At 42.6% G+C, this 24,425-nt stretch overlaps 1 protein-coding gene across 4 annotated transcripts; it reads left to right on the top strand.

Annotated features, from left to right (window-relative positions):
* Positions 1 to 11,685: 11,685 nt before the first annotated feature.
* Positions 11,686 to 21,638, top strand: LOC113276531 (glyceraldehyde-3-phosphate dehydrogenase GAPC1, cytosolic-like). Of its 4 annotated transcripts, none has more exons than XM_026526149.1 (9): positions 11,686 to 11,698; positions 13,589 to 13,594; positions 18,979 to 19,109; positions 19,452 to 19,551; positions 19,907 to 20,212; positions 20,394 to 20,536; positions 20,658 to 20,741; positions 21,149 to 21,238; positions 21,337 to 21,382. In XM_026526149.1, exons 3-9 carry the CDS (start codon positions 19,057 to 19,059, stop codon positions 21,380 to 21,382), a joined length of 822 nt encoding a protein of 273 aa, XP_026381934.1. In that variant the 5' UTR covers positions 11,686 to 11,698; positions 13,589 to 13,594; positions 18,979 to 19,056. The 4 variants fall into 4 exon arrangements, with proteins under 4 accessions (XP_026381934.1, XP_026381932.1, XP_026381933.1 ...); XM_026526147.1 differs by lacking the exons at positions 11,686 to 11,698; positions 13,589 to 13,594 and adding exons at positions 18,763 to 18,903; positions 19,244 to 19,359; XM_026526148.1 differs by lacking the exons at positions 11,686 to 11,698; positions 13,589 to 13,594 and adding an exon at positions 18,763 to 18,903.
* The last annotated feature ends 2,787 nt before the right edge of the window (positions 21,639 to 24,425 follow it).

Below are 24,425 nucleotides of genomic sequence, written 5' to 3'. Positions count from 1 at the left end.
CATCATTTGAAATTGGATTTCTGATATCAAAACTTTGGTTTTCGGCGATTGAATAGGTTTAGAATTTGTTTGATCCCAGGTAACACAGAAAAAAATTCATCGTTTGAATTTTGATTTAAGATATCAAAATTTTAGATTGTCGCGGTTGAATGAGTTTGCAATTTTTTATTTTTTTTTGATTTAAAGGTTTGAGATTTCATGGAGGATTTAAATAAGTTTGTTGCCATTAATAGTGATTGAAAATGAAGTACGAATTGGGGGCAAGTTCCTTCGGATGGATGCCGATGCCATAATTGAAGATGATTGGTGAAGATTAAGACAGAGTTTGATTTGAATGTGAATTTGACAGCAAGATGGATCTGAGATTACAAGAATTTCATGATGCAATTGAATTAATGGGTTTTGGTGGTTGATTTATGTTGCGGAGATGGATGATGTTGAGCACTGTTTGACGGAGATGAGGATGATGACGAGATGGTTGTTGCTGGGCACTGTTTGATGGAAATGAAGATCATGTTGACATTATGGTTTTTGTTTGATGGTATATTGAAGAAATTTGAATTTGAATGGGTTCACGGAGATTGAGGTTGAAATGAATTACCGTATGTGTTTGATTTGGCGTCGTGCGATGTTGAGAGTCAGGGAACGAAATGGAAAGTTTGCTCTGACAGTGAGGAAACATATGCTACTGGTATGGTGCATTTCATTGAAGAAGATGAGGGTATTTAAGAAATTTTCTTGCCACATGTATGTTTTTGCGGGTAAATTTATTAAATACCCTTGGTTTTAACACCCAATAAATATACCCTTATACAACAATAAATATAGCCTTATCATTTAAAAACCTTATCCATATAAAAATAGATTACCTTAATACCCTCACTTATATAATATTTTCTTTTATTTCAAAATACAATTTTTTTCTATCAATTTCACCACCACCATTCCACCACCACCATTCCACCACCAACAACACCGCCGCCACCGCCTCCACCACCACCACCACTTACTAACCACCTCCATCGCAACCACCTCCACCACCGCCACCACTCCACCACCGCCGCCATCGCCGCCACCGCCACCACTCCGCCGTCGCCACCACCGCCACTTCGTTACCACCGCCGTCGCCGCCACCACTGCCAAATTTTGGTGTCAACAATTAAAGTTGATCCAAAATTAAAATTTCAAAAATAACTTTACTATTACATATTCAAGTTTTTGTATATCAACAAAGGAAGTTGATCCCAATGACTGGAGTCCACAACCAAAGTTGATCTCAAAATATGGTGTCAACAACCAAAGTTGATCAATTTCCTTTGTTGACACAATAAGTGAAAAATAATCCAACTTTTTGGGGTCAATAATGGAAGTTGATCCCTGTGAATGGGGTCAACAACCAAAGTTGATCCCAAAATCTGGTGTCAACAACGAAAGTTGATCAATTTCCTTTGTTGACACAATAAGTGAAAAAATACTCCAACTTTTTGAGGTCAACAATGGAATTTGATCCTTGTGAATGGGGTCAACAACCAAAGTTGATCCCAGAATCTGGTGTCAACAACCAAAGTTGATCAATTTTCTTTGTTGACAAACTCCAACTTTTTGGGGTCAACAATGGAAGTCGATCCCTGTGAATGGGTCAACAACCAAAGTTGATCCCAAAATCTGGTGTCAACAATCAAAGTTGATCAATTTCATTTTGTTTGAGGGTGAAAACGATTTCTGTTAATTTTGGTAATTTCGGGTGTGTGGGTGAAAAACGAGTTTAAATCCTAAACAATATACTGTAAGGGAGTACTTTAGATTCGAGAGATCAATCTGTATAAATCCGGCCTAAACCAAGAAATGGCAGTTCCAGACTTGCTTCGGTCACAAAGTGAAGGAGAAGGGTTGGTTTTGGGGAGGGAAGCGAAGAGAGTGTTGAGACCAGAATAGTTGATTCTGGAAGAGTAGTTGTTTCACGACTTGTATCAGAAAGTGGGAAGCTAACAGATGGAAAGCTAGCAAATATTTTCTGAGTGTTGTATCCTCCTGACCTGAACTTGTTGTTCGGTGGAAATAGGTAATGCCTATTTATACCAGTCAAAGTGAAACGTACTCTGATCTCATTAAGAAATGGAAAACGGGTGAGTAAATGGGAGGAGGTGGTAACCGGTAACGCCTGGAATTGAGGTTCCATAAAAGAAAGAATTTCACCATTATTCCCTGTATTTACTAACCGCCCCATCCTTATGACATTGTTTTATAACGGGCGTAGTGTACGCCGCACGCTGTAAACCGCCAAACCAATACCCAATGAACATCCCCCAGTTTGTGACATGTGTTGATGTCTCGAGCGTTTTTATGGAAAACATATAGAATGTTGTTGTTGTCTGGCAAGTTGAACTTGGGAGACTTGCCGACTCGGTGGTGACCTTCGACGGTCGAGATTTTGCATCTTAATAGGAAAGGTAGCCTTTGATTATTGTAACCCTTCGTTTGGTAACCAGTGGCATGAAAGCATGATCAGTATGGCTTCAATATGGCCTAGTTTAGGCGCGGCCAAAAGTTAGGGTTTTGGATTTATTTAGGAGCGACCAAACTAGGGCCAAAGGTTGCCATGCGTTAGCTGGTAACCTTGGACGACTAAGATCTGCATCTTAGATGAAAAAGTGGTCGTTGATTGTTGCAGGCCTTCGTTTTGGTAGCCTCATAGGGAAGGCCGACATGGTGGTTGGCATGGCATTGGCACATGTGGCATGGCATGCCTTGGCGTGGCCAAAACTAGGATTTTGGGCCAAAGGTTAACATGCGTTGTTTGGCGACCTTGGACGGCTAAGATTTGCATCTAAGATGGAAGGGTGGTCGTTGATCATCGCACGCCTTCGTTTTGTAGCTGCATAGGGAAGGCAGGCATGGTATGGCGCGGCAAGGTGGTTGGCATGCCATTGGCATATGTTGCATGGCATGCCTTGGCGCGTTTTGTCGTGGCCAAAACTAGGGTTTTGGGCCAAAAGGTTACCATGCGTTGTTTGGCGACCTTGGACGGCTAAGATTTGCATCTAAGATGGAAGGGTGGACGTTGATCATCGCACACCTTCGTTTTGGTAGCCGCACAGGGAAGGCCGGTATGGTATGGCACGACAAGGTGGTTGGCATGCCATTGGCATACCTTGGCGCGGTTTGGCGTGGCCAAAACTAGGGTTTTGGGCCAAAGGTTACCATACGTTGTTTGGCGACCTTGGACGGCTAAGATTTGCATCTAAGATGGAATGGTGGACGTAAATCATCGCACGCCTTCGTTTTGGTAGCCGCATATGGAAGCCCGGCATGGTATGGTACAGAAAGGTGGTTGGCATGCCATTGGCACATGTTGTATGTCATGCCTTGGCGCGTTTTGTCGTGGCCAAAACTAGGGTTTTGGGCCAAAAGGTTACCATGCGTTGTTTGGCGACCTTGGACGGCTAAGATTTGCATCTAAGATGGAAGGGTGGCCGTTGATCATCGCACACCTTCGTTTTGGTAGCCGCACAGGGAAGGACGGTATGGTATGGAACGACAAGGTGGTTGGCATGCCATTGGCATACCTTGGCGCGGTTTGGCGTGGCCAAAACTAGGGTTTTGGGCCAAAGGTTACCATACGTTGTTTGGCGACCTTGGACGGCTAAGATTTGCATCTAAGATGGAAGGGTGGCCGTTAATCATGCCTTCGTTTTGGTAGCCGCATAGGGAAGGCCGGCATGGTATGGCACAGAAAGGTGGTTGGCATGCCATTGGCACATGTGGCATGGCATGCCTTGGCGCGGTTTGGCGTGGCCAAAACTAGGGTTTTGGGACAAAGTTTACCATGCGTTGTTTGGCGACCTTAGACGACTAAGATTTGCATCTAAGATGGAAGGGTGGCCATTGATCATCGCACGCCTTCACTTTGGTAGCCGCATAGGGAAGGCCAGCATGGTATGGTGCGGCAAGGTGGTTGGCATGCCATTGGCACATGTGGCATGGCATGCCTTGGCGCGGTTTGGCGTGGCCAAAACTAGGGTTTTGGGCCAAAGGTTACCATGCGTTGTTTGGCGACCTTGGACGGCTAAGATTTGCATCTAATATGGAAGGGTGGCTGTTGATCATAGCACGCCTTCGTTTTTGTAGCCGCATAGGGAAGGCCGGCATGGTATGGCGCGTCAAGGTGGTTGGCATGCCATTGGAACATGTGGCATGGCATGCCTTGGCGCGGTTTGGCGTGGCCAAAGGTTACCATGCGTTGTTTGGCGACCTTGGACGGCTAAGATTTGCATCTAAGATGGAAGGGTGGTCGTTGATCATCGCACGCCTTCGTTTTGGTAGCCGCATAGGGAAGGACGACATGGTACGGCGCGGCAAGGTGGTTGGCATGCCAATGGCACATGTGTCATGGCATGCCTTGGCACGGTTTGGCATGGCCAAAACTAGGGTTTTGGGATAAAGGTTACCATGCGTTGTTTGGAGACCTTGGACGGCTAAGATTTTCATCTAAGATGGAAGGGTAGCTGTTGATCATCGCACGCCTTCGTTTTGGTAGCCACATAGGGAAGGACGGCATGGTATGGCGCGTCAAGGTGGTTGGCATGTCGTTGGCACATGTGGCATGGCATGCCTTGGCGCGGTTTGTCGTGGCCAAAGGTTACCATGCATTATTTTGCGACCTTGGACGGCTAAGATTTGCATCTAAGATGGAAGGGTGGCCGTTGATCATCGCACGCCTTCGTTTTAGTAGTCGCATAGGGAAGGCCGGCATGGTATGGCACGGCAAGGTGGTTGGCATGACATTGGCACATGTGGCATGGCATGCCTTGGCGAGGTTTGGCGTGGCCAAAACTAGGGTTTTGGGCCAAAGGTTACCATGCGTTGTTTGGCGACGTTGGACAGTTAAGATTTGCATCTAAGTTAGAAGGGTGGCCATTGATCATCGCACACCTTCATTTTGGTAGCCGCATAGGGAAGGCCAGCATTGTATGGCGCGGCAAGGTGGTTGGCATGCCATTGGCACATGTGGCATGTCATGCCTTGGCGCGGTTTAGCGTGGACAAAACTAGGGTTTTGGGACAAAGGTTACCATGCGTTGTTTGGCGACCTTGGACGGCTAAGATTTGCATCTAAGATGGAAGGGCGGTTGTTGATCATCGCACGCCTTCGTTTTTTGTAGCCGCATAGGGAAGGCCGGCATGGTATGGCGCGTCAAGGTGGTTGGCATGCCATTGGCACATGTGGCATCTCATGCCATGACGCGGTTTGGCGTGGCCAAAGGTTACCATGCGTTGTCGGGCGACCTTGGACGGCTAAGATTTGCATCTAAGATGGAAGGGTGGTCGTTGATCATCGGACGCCTTCGTTTTGATAGCCGCATAGGGAAGGCCGGCATGGTATGGCGCGTCAAGGTGGTTGGCATGCCATTGGCACATGTGGCATGGCATGCCTTGGCGCGGTTTGGCGTGGCCAAAACTAGGGTTTTGGGCCAAAGGTTACCATGCATTGTTTGGCGACCTTGGACGGGTAAGATTTGCATCTAAGATGGAAGGGTGGTCGTTGATCATCGCACGCCTTTGTTTTGGTAGTTGCATAGGGAAGGCCGGCATGGTATGGCGTGGCAAGGTGGTTGGCATGCCATTGGCACATATGGTGCGGCTGGCATGGTTGGCATGCCTTGGCGCGGAGGTGCGGCTGGCATGCCATGCCATGCCATTGGTGCAGTGGTGCGGCTAGCATGGCATGCCATTGGCGCAATGGTGCGGCTGGCATGGTTGGCAAGACTTGGCGCGGAGATGCGGCTGGCATGGCATGCCATTGGCGCGGTGGTGCGGCTGGCATGGTTGGCATGCCTTGGCGCGGAGATGTGGCTGGCATGGTCTGTCATTGGCACAGTGGTGCGGCTGGCATGGTTGGCATGCCTTGGGGCGGTAGCATGAGAATTAGGGTTTGGCATAGATGATGTCAGTCAGTGTTAAGGGTTCTGCCGTAGAACATGACCCATGTGAAAAAAAGGGTACCCCGGTAATTCTTATGTAGGCATGCTGATTGATTCAATAAATGTGCTAATGGTCATAGTGACATCATGTCAGATGTACAATTTTACGATTTTGACCTTGAGCTAAAAACCACCATCAACATTAAGTCCCCTGCTTAGCTCGGAACAGGAGCATTGTTGCGGGGTAAGCATAAGATGGTGACAGGCGAGGACAAAAATCGAAACAACAGGTCGTGAAAAGATGGTCAGGAAGGTCCGACTAACCTTTTTCGAGAGGTAAGGAGAGTTCATGATCCTCGTGTTTGGCGGCCTTGCATAGATTCTATTTATGGTATAGACCGTGAAGTGGTGAGATGAAGATCGTCGGCTTAGTCTGGTCATGCATCACCTTGGATGGGTTGGGAAACATCGAGACGCTGGCTTGGCGAGTTGTTGGTGTTGGTGCGGTTTGGAAGGGGGCCGCAGGCATTGCGTTGGCTTGGGCTCGGTACGGCGCAAGTGTGGGAATGGGCTTGGTTGATGGCTTGGTGATGTAGTTTTGAAAGTGATAAGTAGAAGTTCGTTCAAAGACTTGTAAAGATTTGATTTCAGACTTAATTTTGGTTTCACTTAATGTTACAAGAGACTGGGACTCAGGATTCCACCAATAAATCCATTCATGTGATTCATATAGTTATTCTAGACAATTATAGCTCAAATAGAATATTGACTCTGTTTCTTTGCCAAGGTAGATTTTTTTGAAAAGCAATGACTGTAAATCTAAAGCATGGGATATCAAAAGACTTAACCTAAGTATAATCCATCAATTGAACTCACAACCGTTCAATAAAAACCATAAAACAATTAATAATTCTTGCAAAAAGTCATGAAAGAATTAAATATAATTACCACATGCATGAAAAATGGCTTCCTCCGTCATCCCAGTGTTGGGGTTTAGCTCATGATGTCGTACAAACTCTCAAAAGATAGAAACATGGCTCAAAGAGTGTTTAAAGATGGAAGTACAAGGAAAATCACCAAAACATATCAATTGCAACGTTTATATGCGTGGAAGATCGAATGTTACTAACGATACAGAAGATGTAAGACTGCTGGGAACAATACTATGTGTGTCGTGGATAAACCACACTTTTATGCGACTGACTTGGGTCGTCCAATATTCTTCAGCTTCGTCTTCTTCTTCCTACTTCTGCAACTTTCTCTGCAGCGTGATTTCTTCGTACCAGATCCTCCTCTAAACTACGTAAAGGCCCCCAAAACTCCTCGACTAACCTCGGCCACCCTATTTATACAAACAGGGCCAAAAATATCTTCGTGAAACCCTGGTTTCTCTTTTTGTTTTCTTACTCAGAAAGCTACGGTGTTTTCCTTGTTTATCTCTTGTATTACGTGGATTCTGTAGTAGTCAAACACTTTCCAAATCTTGCAGAATAAATCTAACGACAATCTCTCTTTTATCTTGCATGTTACTTCCTTCTAAACCACCAGAAAATCCGAGACTATCCCTCATTCCCTGTTTAACTGAAGTCGCCAAATATAACAAGATTTCTTTCTTCCATTTGGTTCCCAAACACGTACACATGTTGTTTATGTGATAAGAACATTAACCTAACGAAATCCCTCGAAAATCTCCTCCTACCAGTAACTCGTGATTCTTTGTGTCCCTGTTTTGTTCTGTGTAAATTTCTTCCCCTGTTTATTTGAACTAATACTTTACCAACCTTGATTCGGTGTGGTAAGTACATATATTCAAGCCCAATGAGAATCTGTGACGAAAAATAGCCCAAATCCGATCCAGGAGTGTACCCAGATGAACATATCTTTTGAACGTGACATTTCCCGCCAAATTTCATTTCTCACGCAAAGAAGGTGGAGTCCCCCTAACAGAAATGGGGTGCAAATAGCAAATGGATACCCCTTAGAAAATGAGGTACCCGTTAGCCAAAATGAGAGTCTGAATAGTAATTTTCTCCCACGAGTGCAAATACCGCTTTTTGAGCCAATTTTCCCAGAAAAACTTATTTCTCCAAAAATACCTACAAAAACATAAAATAATCAAATAAGTATAAAATGGAGCACTAACAATACACATAATTGAGATCAAAATAGACACATAAATGCGTCTATCACTTGGCATGGCAAGCATGACGTGGACGGTGGTGCAAGGAGTACGCGGACGGCTTGGCATGGTGGGCCAAGGCATGGCGTGGTTTTGGCAAGGCAAGCATGGCACGGACGGCTTGGCACGGTGGTGGCTTGTCTTTGCGGTCATGGTTGCCTCCTTTCCTTATTTAACTCACATAGGAAGTCCTTTCCTTACTCAAAAACCCGCAAGTGTTATGCCCGTAGAAAGGGAGCGTTATTCCTTCTCTTCATGTCACCTTGTTGGTTTTGTTTTTTCAAGTCTCGGTGCTGGCGGCAGAGAAGTAACAACGTGGGAAAGCGTGTCTTAAACATGTACTTCCATGTTTTTTCACCAAGCCCTAATTCACCTCACGTCCAGGAATTTCCTCATGTTCGCTGGTAGAAAACGGTTTCATTAGAATCTGATGTCACGCCTCAATCCGCGGCTAGTAGGAGGCTTTCCTTTTCGGGACCTCATCGCTCTGCTGGATATAAGAGATGATCTTGAATCCTTCATTCGCACAGGTTGTCCTGAAGTCGTGTCTATCCTCCATCCTTTCTCTGGTTTTGTAGCGCATAATGGGATCTTCCAGTGACAGACGTGCCTCCAACTTTTTGGGGATAAACTATGGAATCAGCGAAAACCAGTCTTCTTCTCATGGGGAGGCGTTGAATATAATTGAATCTCTGTTCCGTGAAGCTGGCGAAATTATTCGGGACATATCTTTGGAGGAATAACGGGAAGGCGGAGAAGCATCCCAGTGCATTGGGAGGCTTTGGTGCAACAAAACCTCTTCACGGCCCACTGTTAGGGAGGGACAGTTTGCTTCTCAGTTGAAACGGAGAAAGACCGAGTTTGTGAAATTTTTAGAGGAAAATCAACGTAGCTCCCCTGTCCAGGACGATGTCATAACCCTTGGTTCTGATGTAAAATGAATCGGTAAATTCTCCTCGAAAGGTTGCTGAGAAGACTTTCGAGGAAGATGATGATGCTGCGGTCGATGAAACTGAAACAACTTTCGGAGTAGACGACGAAACTGTTGTCTGTGACATTGGGGAAGTCATGGTGGCATATGCTGGGTCGGTTGTCGAGGCAGATGTCGGTAAAGAGACGGATGTTGTTGCTGCTGAGACAACTTCCGGGTGGGATGTTGAGGCTGTTATTGTTGATGTGGCTTCCGGATGGAATCCTCGCTGCCCGAAAGACTGTTGGGGAAAGTGTTTGAAAGAGCTATGACCGAGGCATTGGCGATTCGCGCATTAACTTTCAATGACTAGCTTCTCCCTTTTTATTGTTTCTATTCGTCGCTTAGTTGTCCTGATGTTTTGCAGACTTATTTTTTTTACCTTCCTTGTATTCGTGGCGAAGTTAGGGTTTCTTCAATTAGCATCCCGCTTGCAGTTTCTATATTTGAATAAAACTTCTCATTTTGAAAGACCCAAATCTTCCATTAGAATGGGTTGATGTTTCTGGTTGTGATTGGATGGTTAATGGCTTCTCCATGATTTGGGATTTATTTGGTGTATGTTTTTTTTTCTGAGATTCGGAAACTCATTCGGAAAGAAAGGTATGCTTTTGAATAAAAAACGAAACCCTAATGAAGAAAACAAACGATGCATTCATCTCGGGGAAATACAAATATCAAGTGAATGGAGAAATTGCTGAAGAAAATACTAAAGGGAGAGTGCTGGAAGAGAGTAGTACATCGTTTTAGGGATTGAAGGGTTTGAGCCATAGTGAGTGAATCATCACACCTCCCAGCTTATCTCTGTTGATGAGCTTGCAGTAACCTCCCAGAAGGACGTCTGCCACCAGATATGGCTCGTCTTCTTTTTTCTTGGGTGAATCGGTCCGAACAGGTATCTTCACCGTCATCTTCCCGACTTGAAACGAGTTCGTTTTGACCGTCATATCTCCGATTTGAAACGAGTTCGTGTGTTGTGTAACCGCTTGAATCTTGGTCTCGTCAGTTTCGATTGCAACTTCCAAATTCTTTGCAAAGCGTTTGAATGGCCCAACGCCCCACTCACATCTCTTGACAGCGTCCGTGCCGGTAATCGCGCTGAGTCCCCATGACGGAATAGGAGAAGAAATGACTGGTTGTAGAGAAGATCGTTCGGCCAAACTTACTTGTGTTTGGAACCTATGAGTTAGCGCCAACGGGTCTTCTCCAGGTGACCGGGTTCCATCGGTATCTCGTCGATGCGGAAGCAGGTGGGATAGTTTGTTGGATATTCTTTCGGGTGTTGAAATCAGTATAGGGGATGTTCCCAATTTCTTCTTGTTGTCGAGTACCCACAAGTGCCCCCAATATCATGTCGTAACCTAGTTCTTTGACAATGTGGAATTTGTTATGCGTTATAGCGTCTCCCATCCTGATCTCGAGGTTAATGTAGCCATACGCGTTCAAGGCTTCCTTTACCAGGCTCTCAATCACGGTCGGGGATGGGTAGCCTCTTGTTTCGTAAATCCCGCAGCTTTCAGAGTCTTGAAGGTAACAATGTTGAAGTCAGATTCCATGTCGATTAGCGTGTTTTCGAATTCAATACCTCTTAAATAGGACGTGGTCCGCATTCCCCGGTTGTCTTTTTCGATTCCGCTTCTTGAGAGAGCTTGGGATCTTGGCGTGGCTTCCGTAGTGGGAAAAAGCCGTTTGCCCGAAACGACACGATTGAGATCCGTGAAGATATCTTGGCGTTGTACCTTGGAAAGGTAGAGAATTTCGCATACGTGTTGCATCATGGATCGTACAGTCTCGTGCACGGAGTCCCTAGAGACTCCACAATTCCTCACCGCAAGTGGGTCTCGATGTAATCCGTTTTAATATGTTGCAATCACTGGTTGGGTGATGAACAAATCTGTGGTAGTGGCAGTATTTGGGGTTTTCCATCTCGGCCTCAGTCGGTGGGCGTCTGGGAGATGGTAGTCTGATAACATCATCTTGAATGCATACTTCTAAGAGATCGATCACCTCTTCAATGGGAAATGGGAAATCCAGGGAATTTCCTTCAGCTTCGTGATGACGCATGGGAGCTTTGGCGGCGGCCTTCCGTGGTGGAGTTGCTCGTCGTGCTGGTTCTTTGCGTTTAGGCTGCTAGTCTGCAGCTGGGGCCTTCCTTTTTCCTCCCTCGTTTACTACGCTCACATAGGAGGGACCAGCGTTGTACTGCTTGTTCATGAGACATCTATTCCCGCGAGTTTCACGCACGTCTTCGGCTCTGGTTGGTCTAACTCTTTCTAATAATGTTGATGCTGTCGTTGTTGATCGCCTGGCAGCTTCATGGAGCTCAGAGAATGTCTGGAAACGCAGGTTCTCTAGCAAGGCGCGGTAAATGGGAGCCATACCGTTGATGCATGAATTCACCAGCTATTGTTTGGTCACGTTTGGGTCATGACAGTCTAGTGCTTGAATCCTGACTCTCTTGACAAAATCATTTGGATGTTCGTTGTCCCGTTGGTACATCCTTCCTAGGTCCGAGAAGGTAACTTGTTCAGACACAAAGAAGTACTTTTTGTAAAATGCGGTAACCATGCCACCCTAGTTGGGGATGTTGTTTGGCGCGATGTTGTTGTACCATGTGTATGCTCTTCCGGTAAGCAATTTCGAAAACTCCCTCAGACGAAAAACGTGATTGTATTCATGTTCGCCTAGGGACTCCAAGAATCGAGATACATGCTCACGTTCATTTCCAGTGCCATCGTACAGGGTGAATTGAGGAGAGGAGTATCCTCTTGGAAGAGGAATTCTTTGTATTTCAGATGGGTAAGGAGGTTGATGCTGATGCATGTATATTTCATCATTCTTGATTCGATTCCGGAGAAGTTGCTCCAGATCCTCTCGTGTGACAAAATTGGACGGCTGATTTATTTCCAATGGGGTTCTAGGACGAATTTCCTCGTCCGCAGAGATGCGTTCCGTCGAGGTGCTGGCGCCAGGGGTGTTACAGGCGTCTCTAATTGGCTCTGGAGGGCGTGAGTCCTACGGCAGCCGTTCTGTCAGGGCTTTGAGAAAAACAAGTACTTCTTTCTGTGTCGAGACCATGTCCATCTGGGCTCTAGCGAGAACTTCCTGTCGTTCCATCAAATCAGCGATGGTGACATAGGGTCGGCTTCCTCTGGTTCCTCCGGTTTCTCGTCCCGTTGGTGGGTTAATTTGAGTCTTAGTGGCGGTTGGAGGCGCCATGCTTGACGAAGCATTAGGAGCGGTAGCGGCAGCTCTGGCCCAGGTGATTGGAGGTGTAACACATTAAGGAGCGCTTTCAGTACTGCCAGGATTAGCAAGTTGCGCAGGAACATTAGAGACGGGAGCGGCTCAGGCACTGGTGATTGGTGGTGTTACACCTGAAGGAGTGCTTTCAGTGTTGCTGGGGTCAGTAGGCAGCGTAGTGATGCCGTTGGAAGTAGCTTTAACACCAGGGAAAGATTCTGCGTTGGTGTTCTCGGCGACTGATCCGGTTCTGGGTTCCACCATGTTGGAGTTGGAAGTGAAAGGTGATATCGGAAATTTGGAAGTTGATATTGCAACCGAGAGATTGATCTCCCACTTTGGTTGCCAATTGTTTGAGGGTGAAAGCAATTTCTGCTGATTTTGGTAATTTCGGGTGTGTGGGTGAGAAACGAGTTTAAACCCTAAACAATGTACTGCAAGGGAGTACTTTAGATTCGAGATATCAATCTGTACAAATCCGGCCTAAACCAAGAAATGGCCGTTCCAGACTTGCTTCGGTCATAAAGTGAAAGAGAAGGGTTGGTTTTGAAGAGGGGAGCGAAGAGACTGTTGAGACCAGAATAGTTGATTCTGGAAGAGTATTTGTTTCATGACTTGTATCAGAAAGAGGGAAGCTAACAGATGGAAAGCTAGAAAATATTTTCTGAGTGTTGTATCCTCCTGACCTGAACTTGTTATTCGGTGGAAATAGGTAATGCCTATTTATACAGTCGAAGTGAAACGTACTCTGGTCTCATTAAGAAATGGAACGGGTGAGTAAATGGGAGGAGATGGTAACCGGTAACGCCTGGAATTGATGTTCCATAAAAGAAAGTGTTTCACCATTACTCCCTGTATTTACTAACCGCCCCATCCTTATGACACTGTCTTATAACGGGCGTAGTGTGCGCCGCACGCTGTAAACCGCCAAACCAATACCCAATGAGCATCCCCCAGTTTGTGACATGTGTTGATGTCTCGAGCGTTTTCATGGAAAACATGTAGCATGTTGTTGTTGTCTAGAAAGTTGAGCTTGGGAGACTTTCCGACTCGGTGGTGACCTTCGACGGTCGAGATTTTGCATCTTAAGAGGAAAGGTAGCCGTTGATATTGTAACCCTTCGTTTGGTATCCAGTGGCATGAAAGCATGATCAGTATGGCTTCAATATGGCCTAGTTTAGGCGCGACCAAAAGTTAGGGTTTTGGCTTTGTTTAGGCGCGACTAAACTAGAGCCAAAAGTTACCATGCGTTAGCTGGTAACCTTTGACGGCTAAGATCTGTATCTTAGATGAAAAAGTGATCGTTGATTGTTGCAGGCCTTCGTTTTGGTAGCCAGTGGCATGAAAGAATGATCAGTATGGCTTTAATATGGCCTAGTTTAGGCGCGGCCAAAAGTTAGGGTTTTGGATTTGTTTAGGCGCGGCCAAACTAGGGCCAAAGTTTGCCATGCGTTAGCTATAACCTTGGACGGCTAAGATCTGCATCTTAGATGAAAAAGTGGCCGTTGATTGTTGCAAGCCTTCATTTTGGTAGCCAGTGGCATGAAAGAATGATCAGTATGGCTTTAATATGGCCTAGTTTAGGCGCGGCCAAAAGTTAGGGTTTTGGCTTTGTTTAGGCGCGGCCAAACTAGGGACAAAGGTTTCCATGCGTTAGCTATAACCTTGGACGGCTAAGATCTGCATCTTAGATGAAAAAGTGCCTGTTGATTGTTGTAGGCATTCGTTTTTTTAGCCGCATAGGGAAGGCCGGCATGGTATGGCGCGTCAAGGTGGTTTGCATGCCATTGGCACATGTGGCATGGCATGCCTTGGCGCGGTTTGGCGTGGCCAAACTAGGGTTTCGGGCCAAAGGTTACCATGCGTTTTTTGGCGACCTTGGACGGCTAAGATTTGCATCTAAGATGAAAGGGTGTCCGTTGATCATCGCACGCCTTCATTCTGGTATCCGCATAGGGAAGGACGACATGGTATGGTGCGTCAAGGTGGTTCGCATGCCATTGGAATACCTTGGCGCGGTTTGGCGTGGCCAAAACTAGGGTTTTGGGCCAAATGTTACCATGCGTTGTTTGGCGACCTTGGACGGCTAAGATTTGCATCTAAGATGGAAGGGTGGCCGTTGATCATCGCACGCCTTCGTTTTGGTAGCCGCATAGGGAAGGTCGACATGGTATGGTGCGGCAAGGTGGTTGGCATGCCATTGGCACATGTGGCATGGCATGCCTTGGCGCGGTTTGGCGTGGCCAAAACTAAGGTTTTGGGACAAAGGTTACCATGCGTTGTTTGGCGACATTGGACGGCTAAGATTTGCATCTAAGATGGAAGGGTGGTCGTTGATCATCGCACGCCTTTGTTTTGGTAGCCGCATAGGGAAGGACGGCATGGTATGGCACGACAAGGTGGTTGGCATGCCATTGGCACATGTGGCATGGCATGCCTTGGCGTGGTTTGGCGTGGCCAAAACTAGGGTTTTGGGCCAAAGGTTACCATGCGTTGTTTGGCGACATTGGACGGCTAAGATTTGCATATAAGATGGAAGGGTGGCCATTGATCATCGAACGCCTTTGTTTTGGTAGCCGCATAAGGAAGGCCGGCATGGTATGGCGCGGCAAGGTGGTTGGCATGTCATTGACACATGTGGCATGGAATGCCTTGGCGCGGTTTGGCGTGGCCAAAACTAGGGTTTTGGGCCAAAGGTTACCATGCATTTTTTGGCGACCTTGGACGGCTAAGATTTGCATCTAAGATTGAAGGGTGGTCGTTGATCATCGTACGCCTTCGTTTTGGTAGCCGCATAGGGAAGGCCAGCATGGTATGGCGCGACAAGGTGGTTGGCATGCCGTTGGCACATGTGGCATGGCATACCTTGGAGCGGTTTGGCGTGGCCAAAACTAGGGTTTTGGGCCAAAGGTTACCATGCGTTGTTTGGCGCCCTTGGACGGCTAAGATTTCCATCTAAAATGGAAGGGTGGTCGTTTATCATCGCACGCCTTCGTTTTGGTAGCCGCATAGGGAAGGCCGGCATGGTATGGCGCGACAAGGTGGTTGGCATGCCATTGGCACATGTGGTGCGGCTGGCATGGTTGACATGCCATTGACACATGTGGTGCGGCTGGCATGGTTGGCATGCCTTGGCGCGGCTGGCATGGCATGCCATTGGCGCAGTGGTGCGGCTGGCATGGTTGGCATGCCTTGGCACGGAGGTGAAGCTGGCATGGCATGCCATTGGCGCAATGGTGCGGCTGGCATGGTTGGCATGCCATTGGCGTGGTGGTGCGGCTGGCATGGCATGCCATTGGCGAGGTGGTGCAGCTGGCATGGTTGGCATGCCTTGGCGCAGAGATGTGGCTGCCATGGTATGCCATTGGCACAGTGGTGCGGCTGGCATGGTTGGCATGCCTTGGCGCGGAGATGTGGCTGGCATGGTCTGCCATTGGCACAGTGGTGCGGCTGGCATGGTTGGCATGCCTTGGCGCGGTAGCATGAGAATTAGGGTTTTGCATAGATGATGTCAGTCAGTGTTAAGGGTTCTGCCGTGGAACATGACCTATGTAAAAAAAAGGGTACCCGGTAATTCTTACGTAGGCATGCTGATTGATTCAATAAATGTGCTAATGGTCATAGTGACGTCATGTCAGATGTTCAATTTTACAATTTTGACCCTAAGCTAAAAACCACCATCAACACCTTTGTTGACACAATAAGTGAAAAAATACTCCAACTTTTTTGGGTCAACAATGGAAGTTGATCCCACTGAATGGAGTCAAAAACTAAAGTTGATCCAAAACAATCATGTCAACAACCAAAGTTTATCACATAATTGATGTACTAAGATTAGTGAACCTAGCGTGAATCGAACACGCATTTTCTGACTGGAGTCAATAGTGATACCATTACACCACGGGTTCAACGTGTAGATAAATAAAAGGAAAGCACAAAATATGATCATTATAATTTTATTTGTCTAACAAACGACAATCTCTCTTCTTTCCTACCATCTCAATTGGTAAGGTTTATCAGTAATAATACGTTAATATTAATAATATTAAGCTCCCCCTTCTGCCTTCCTTCCTCAAATGTCTCCTCATAAATACAGATCCAGTAGACAATCTATTTATTCCCTCCCAAATCAGTTTATTCATTCACTTATGTACACTAGTAAAATATTCATTAGTACTCTACATATATCAAATACTGCTCAAATATATGGAAGAGTCATGATTACGTACCTGGTACATTTGTCTAAACAAATTAGCAGCCGCTTCATTCAACAATAGGATATTATGATTTGGCATTTTCCAACTGTTTTTTCAACCTAGAAACTTCAAATCCCTAACCAGTAGCCTCATTTAGACATCAAGGCACATGCGCCAAACAAATGGCACAGTAATTAGATTTTCAATAAAAAAATAATTAGACCAATCTACAACACCTAAAGTAAAAAAATCTCAATATAAAAACACTCACTTGGAACAAGCAGTATTACACATACAGATCCCCACTAACTTTTCTCACCTTCGTTATGTGCATCCATAAATTAAAAATAAGAACCTAACTAAGCTAAGTGACACAAGACCGACATATATGAGTAATACGTTGGTGGAAGAAATACATACATAAAACTAAAAAAAAATGACTTTAATACAGTGTAGGTCATCAATTTAAAAACTTAAGAAGCTATCAATTAGATTTCACTATCAACTGTTCAACATCATAACTGCGATAACTAGAAATGAATCTTAATGGATGTAGAAAAAACTAGCACTAATTGTACCAAAGTACTCGTGCGCAAAATGAAAAAATGGAAACATTAAATTTGATGTTCACACCACCAACCATACAAAACTAGACTGTTGTCTTACTAGATTAGTTAAATCTTAACCAAATTATGCACCCATGTATCAATTTATGCGACTAACTCAACATTCTTTGTTAGTATCAATTATAACTATCGTTGTTCACAAACACGAGGACACGAAAAATGAAGTTACATGTTATGAGTTGGGTTTAATAACATTCACCACCACCAGAAAATGTACTGTCGTGCAACAAGTATCCACCACCACCAAAACAAGAACAAGATTCACCAGCAGTATTGCTGTAACATCCACCACCAGTGCTACAACAACACATTCCACCACCATTACTACCACAACATCAATATTACAAATTAAATATCAACAGTCTCTACAAATATCATTAGATTAAAATCTAAATCTAAATCTAAATGCATACCTGATATGAATAATATTCGTACATCTTCACTATTTTTTTTCTCCTCTTCCAACACCACCACTACCATCAACTAATAAAATATAAATTTGATATCCTCCTCAACCACCACCGCTGCCACCACTTCCATCATCATCTACTAAATGAAAAAAGAGTTAATATCCTCCGCCGCCACCACCGCTGTTGCACCAACACCACCATCCACCACCATTCAACGACCTTCGATCATAAAGTTTTTAAAAGCCTAAAATTAGGTTTCGGTAATTTCGATGAACTGAAACTTCAAATTACATTGAATAACATCAATTCTTCTATTCAGTTGATGATATTCAATATTATTCAATCAATTCATAAAAAAATCGTCAAAATTATTCAATCTTTAACCTTGAAAGATGGAGAACGATTAATAAGAAGTTAAAATAGGTTGAATCGAACGCAAATATAGAGATAAAACTATGAAATCGAAAACCAAAAATCAAATTTATCGATCTCTGAATCTGGAAAATCAATCTTTAACATAAATAACAAGTTGAAATCAAACACAAACATATTAATAGATCTGTTGCTAATAACGGAGGATGTGGTGGTGGTGACGATATCTGGTGGTGGTAGTGCTGAGGTGCTGGTGGTGGTTGAAAGAGAAGGAGAGAAAGAAGAAGAAATAATTTTTTCAGGAAGTAGTTCGATCTAAACGAAGATTAGAATAAGAAGGGTAAAAATGGAAAGAAGAAAAATGTTAGTGGATCCTGATCGGGCTTATAGATAGAAAAGGATATATTTATTGTAGGATAAGGGTACATATATGAAGCCCATCAAAACAAGGGACATTTATATAATTCCCACTATTTTTGCCACGTGTGTATTCTTGCTGACTCAGCTAACGGAGAATTGGATGGAAAATCTAACGAGGGAAGGAAACACTAATTTTGATCTATTTGGAAGGAAACACTAATTAGAGATCTGGGAGGAAATACAAAATAACCCATCCAAAAAACCCTTCTCCCTATACCAAAAAGGCTAAAAACCCCTCCCCTGTAACAAAAGGCTAAATCAATCAAAGAAGTAACGATAAAATCTCATCTGATGGACGGTACACGTGTCATTAAAAAGCAGAACCACGAAATCGTATCCATCCACGTAACTGACTGTAGAATCGGTCACGTGACATCCGGTGAATAACTACCTAAAATATTTTTTTGGTAGTGAAGTTATTTCTTGATCGACAATTCCGCCATTAGAAAATCCTACCATCTTTGATCTTCACGTACCTTTAAATATTCATCACTATTCTTTTTCTCTTACAGCCATACCAGAATCTCTTTAATTTTCTCACGATAAACTTGCTTACTCAAATCATGTGTAAGTCTACCTTTCTCACAGTTCTTGTTTCCTTTTCCAAGTGCATGAGGCAATTTAATTTTATTTTTATGGCAGCTACTGGAAAGATCAAAATTGGAATCAATGGGTTTGGAAGAATTGGAAGATTAGTAGCTAGAGTTGCTTTACAAAGGGATGATGTTGAACTTGTTGCTGTTAATGATCCATTTATCACTACTGATTACATGGTAAATAAATAATAACCTCTGTGAATGATTTTTTTTTTTTCTTTTTCTTTTCTCGATTTTTCTGCAATTCATTTAAGCTTACTCTTTTTTCATGTAAACTGAAATTGGACTTTTTTTTCTTTTTCTTTTTGTAGACATATATGTTTAAGTATGATAGTGTTCACGGACAATGGAAACACAATGACCTTAAAGTTAAAGATTCTAAGACTCTCCTATTCGGTGGAAAACCAGTCACCGTTTTCGGTGTTAAGTAACCGTAAACGTTTAATTGATTCGATTTTGTTTAGATGTATTTAACGTTTAATTGAAATCTTAGTTTAATTCTGTTAAATGTGTTGTTAGGAACCCTGATGAGATCCCATGGGGAGAGACTGGAGCTGAGTATGTTGTTGAATCTACTGGGGTCTTTACTGATAAGGATAAGGCTGCTGCCCATTTGAAGGTATCACTTGTTATTCCTATTGTTTCTTTCTTTTTTTTATTTGAAAAGGATAATTGCCCAACATGTGTAGCCTTTTCTGTTTCTTGTGAATGGTGGCGATTACTTGGGGGCCTTACTTCTTTGACCGTATTGGCCTGCACTCTGCACCATCAAAGCCCTGCTGGTCTTTGGATAAACTTAAAATAAGAAATAGTTGTTCTGTTTTGGTTCCTTTTATTTGAATATTAGTGTGTTTGTCTGTATTGGTACATTTGGATTTGTAATTCTGCTGCAGTCATGTTTGTGATGGTTGTGTGCTCTTCTTCACTGATATTTGGATGAATTAAATTATCAAAATATGTTGTCTTGATTTCAGGGTGGTGTTAAGAAGGTTGTAATTTCAGCCCCAAGCAAAGATGCGCCAATGTTTGTCATGGGAGTCAATGAGAAAGAATACAAATCAGATATTGACATTGTGTCTAATGCCAGCTGCACCACAAATTGCCTTGCTCCCTTGGTCAAGGTTATCAATGACAGATTCGGAATTATTGAAGGCCTTATGACTACAGTTCACTCCATCACTGCCACCCAGAAGACTGTTGATGGACCATCCAGCAAGGACTGGAGAGGTGGAAGAGCTGCTTCATTCAACATCATTCCCAGCAGCACTGGAGCTGCTAAGGTTACCTAAGATCCACTACTATATTTTGCTGTTTACCGTTTATGATTTGACTTGTTATGGCTTGATTGTTTTTCATTAAGCGGACTTGAAGTTGTTTCTTAAGTGATTGGGATCTTTTGCTTTTAAAGTTGGTTTGCTTTGCTAGCAGGCTGCATCTAACCTGTCATGTATATTTGCACAGGCTGTTGGAAAGGTGCTACCTGCATTAAATGGTAAGTTAACTGGAATGGCTTTCCGTGTTCCTACTGTTGATGTCTCTGTGGTTGATCTCACGGTAAGGCTTGAGAAGAAGGCGACATACGATCAGATTAAGGCTGCTATCAAGTAAGGAAGCATCAAATTCACTGAACAAAATGTGCAGCTCATGTGTGTTTTTCTACTAAGATAGTAACTTTATGGAATGATGTGATTCCTAATTCAATTTTTATTTATATCATGTGCTTAGAGAGGAGTCAGAGGGCAGCCTAAAGGGAATTTTGGGTTACACCGAAGATGATCTTGTTTCCACCGACTTCATAGGTGATTGCAGGTAAATATAAATTGTTTTGTCTTTTAGGCTTATGCTTGTACCATCTCTTATGAAAATCATGAGAATTTTTTTAGAACAGGGCATGTTGCAATTTCTACTGGATGTTATTGTGAAATCCTAGTTCTTGTCTTATATATTATATTAGACTCCCCGAGAAATTTAGATATTTGATATTTGAAGTCGATCCGAGGTGATTTTGTTGCCAGTGTGGTCCATTTTCTCACCAGAATAAGACTTCTTACAAGAATTGACCTTAAGGACCCCAACTGCTGCTTATTTGCATTACCTTGTTCAGTGAACCGGAAATAGGCACCCCTGTCTAGAGGTGGTCCTGATCTTAGATGCAGCTTGTCCGTTGCTTGTGTAGTTAACTAGTTATATATTTCTTGATTTTGTTCGGTGGACAGGTCAAGCATCTTTGATGCCAAGTCTGGAATTGCTTTGAACGACAACTTTGTCAAGCTCGTTTCTTGGTACGACAACGAATGGGGGTACAGGTAATGTTATAAACCAAAAAAACTACATAATTAGTTGGTAACTTTCTCTTCTCTTGCAACTTCTCGAGTTATTGTTAATTGATTTTTTGTTTTGGCAGCTCACGTGTGATCGACTTGATTGTTCACATGGCGAAGACTAAGTAAGTAGGTGTGGGTTTCTGGAGCAGTTGCCGGTTCGTAGGTGTGGGTTTCTGGAGCAGTTGCCGGTTCGGGTTCGGTTTTAGATTACGCAGAGAAGATAATTATGAATAATTAATGTCCCGAGTAACTGAGTTGCTATGTAATGCTTTCTTTGGCAATTTCTCTTTGTGCCATTTTAGTATCTGTCGAATATTTTTTTTAGGATAATATTGTGTTTCCTTGTTTATTAATGGTAGATAATATATTTTTTTTTGTGCAAGTTAAAATGCATTCAGAAGACTAATTTAGAGAGTTAGTAACTCTTACATCAAGATGAGTAGAGCCATCGAATGTTGGCAGAATCAACCCGAACATTTGATTTATCTACGAAATTGGGCTATTAGAATCAGAATTAACCCGAACATTTGATTTATCTACTTCATAGATAATATTTATCAGGAAGAAGCAACAAAATATTTCAAAGATAAGTGTTTAAATTTCCTATAATAACAACTACCTAGAGTTTCATTTTCAACTCAAAATATTTTGTAACTATTTTAAGGAAGAAACAGCAAAATTTCGGAATTTCTCAAAGGACTACAAATGAAGTTTAAGTTTATCTAAAAATGTGAACAAAAAACAAGTAACTTTGGATTTTTTATAAACGTGTAATTTTTTATAAACGTGTAATTATATTAAGAAATGGAGAGTTTTGGTAACAAGTAAAAACTGTTTATTTCATTACTGTTTTTATCAGCTGTAATAACTGTTTTTATTTTCAGTGTGTAGGATTGTTACACATGTACGTACGACTGGCTTTATTTTCTTGTACTCCTCTTAGCTGTATTTAATGCTCATTACGGTCATTTTTGTAATCTTAATGAGAATTCTCTTTTCAACTTTTGTTATTATGGTATCAGAACCAGGTTACTCGATCCGATCTCGCTTTCTTTATCTACAGATTCATCTAAATCTTCATCCAAATTTTATCTTTTACTCAATTCTTTGTTATCTTCAAACAAAAGTCTAATCTTGTCCCAAGATCTCATAAAGTTTCTACATCTTGATCTTCTAAATTCTTTCTTGATATTTCATTTTCTTTTTTCATCTTTCAAGGTCTAAATCAATGGAAAATAAGGCTTCTTTTTCGATCTCCAAATTTCCAATCAATCAATTAACAAGTATTGTTCAACTCAAACTCAAAGATAACAATTTCATCATTTGGAAAGGTTCAATGCTACATGTAATTCGAAATTTCAAGATCATGAAATTTCTTGATGGTTAACAATGGGGTACAAAATCCGACAATAATGTTGTGGATCAATTCAACCATCTCAGATAGTGTCATCTCATACTATGCTTCTGCAACTTCCTCATATGAACTGTGGAAAGGTATATCTGGTCGCTTTGCTCGAGTTTCTTCAACTCATTCTATTCAATTGAGGACTAAACTAACAAATATCAAGAAAGGTAATTCAACTATTGCTGCTTACACAAATGAAATGAAAACCATTATCAATTAGCTGCTACTGGATCTATAATATCTGATGATGAAATTGTAGTAGTCACACTAGGAGGATTAAATGCTGATTTTAATTCTTTTGCTACATCTGTAAGGATGAGAAATCCTCTTGTTACAAGCCTTTAGTTACATAATTTTCTTCTTAGTGAAGATCTAGTTATCAATAGCATGCAAATTCATCACTGAGTCCACAAATAGGGCTTTTTATGCTTCTAGTAATAATAATGGAAGAGGTAGTTCAAGAGGTTTCCATAGAGGAGGTCGTAATTCCAGTTATGGTAGAGGTTTTGGTAGAGGTGCTGGGATTCTACCTTCTCCAACATCAACAGTTTCTTATCCTAATTCTATTTCCAGACCTGCTTCTTTTACTTCAAATGACAGGAGTAACTCTATCTCATCCGGAGATAGACCAACATGTCAAATCTGTCACAAATACGGCCATGCTGCAGATGAGTGTTGGAATAGGATTAACTTTTCTTATCAAGGCAGAAATCCTCCTAGAAATCTACAGGCTATGCTTGCTTCTGCAAATGTTATGGGAAAAAATCCTTGGTATGTTGACTCAGGTGCTACTCATCACTTGACATCTGATGCTTCAAATATTGCTTATACTTCTTCTTATGGAGGCAATGAGTCTGTCACTACAACTAATGGTGAAGGTATGCAAATTCATAAAACTGGTTCTTCTTTAATATCAGCTTCTGATCAAAGGTTTACTCTTAAAGATATTCTACATGTTCCTTTAGCATCTCAAAACTTAATTTCAGTTCATAAGTTCAGTAGAGACAATAATTGTTCTCTGATATTTACTTCAAATGATTTTACTGTTAAGGATGTGAGATCAGCACAGATCCTCTTTCAAGGTCCCAGTAAGAATGGTCTACATCCTCTACAAGGAAGTATTACATCTCAATTGACATCAACAACTTTTTCATGCAATAAAGCTTCTTCAACACCATGGCATACAAGATTAGCTCATCTATCTTTTCAGTCTCTTAGTAGGCTAGCTAGGATTCTTAATATTTCAAACAAAAATCTTACTTGTACTGAATTTCAAGTATGTAGAAGTCATAAACAACCCTTTCATGTATCCATGTCTGCTAGTACAGCTCCTTTACAATTGTTACACATGGATGTGTGGGATCCTGACCCTGTTGTTTCTGTAGATGGGTTCAATATCATTGATATTTTACAAAATTTTGTTGGGCTTATCTTTGACTCTTAAATATGATTTCGAGACAATGTTTTTTACTTTCAAATCTTATATAGAGAATTAGTTGAGTTTACAAATCAAAATTATAAGGAGTGCTGCAGGAGGTGAGTTTGTTAATAATGCTCTTAAAGATATCTTACTTCATAGTGGTATTATTCATGAGATTACATGTCCTCACGCACCCGAGCAGAATGGTGTGGCAGAATCTAAACACAAGCATTTAATAGAGATTGCAAGAACTTTTTTATATCAAGCTGCTTTAACTTTTGAGTATTGGTTTGATGCTTTGTCTACTGCAAATTTTGTAATAAATAGACTACCAACTAGGTCTA

This window comes from Papaver somniferum, chromosome 4 (genome assembly GCF_003573695.1).
Source record: "Papaver somniferum cultivar HN1 chromosome 4, ASM357369v1, whole genome shotgun sequence".
NCBI classification, from domain to species: Eukaryota; Viridiplantae; Streptophyta; class Magnoliopsida; order Ranunculales; family Papaveraceae; genus Papaver; species Papaver somniferum.
This window is presented reverse-complemented; position numbering and strand designations above follow the sequence as displayed.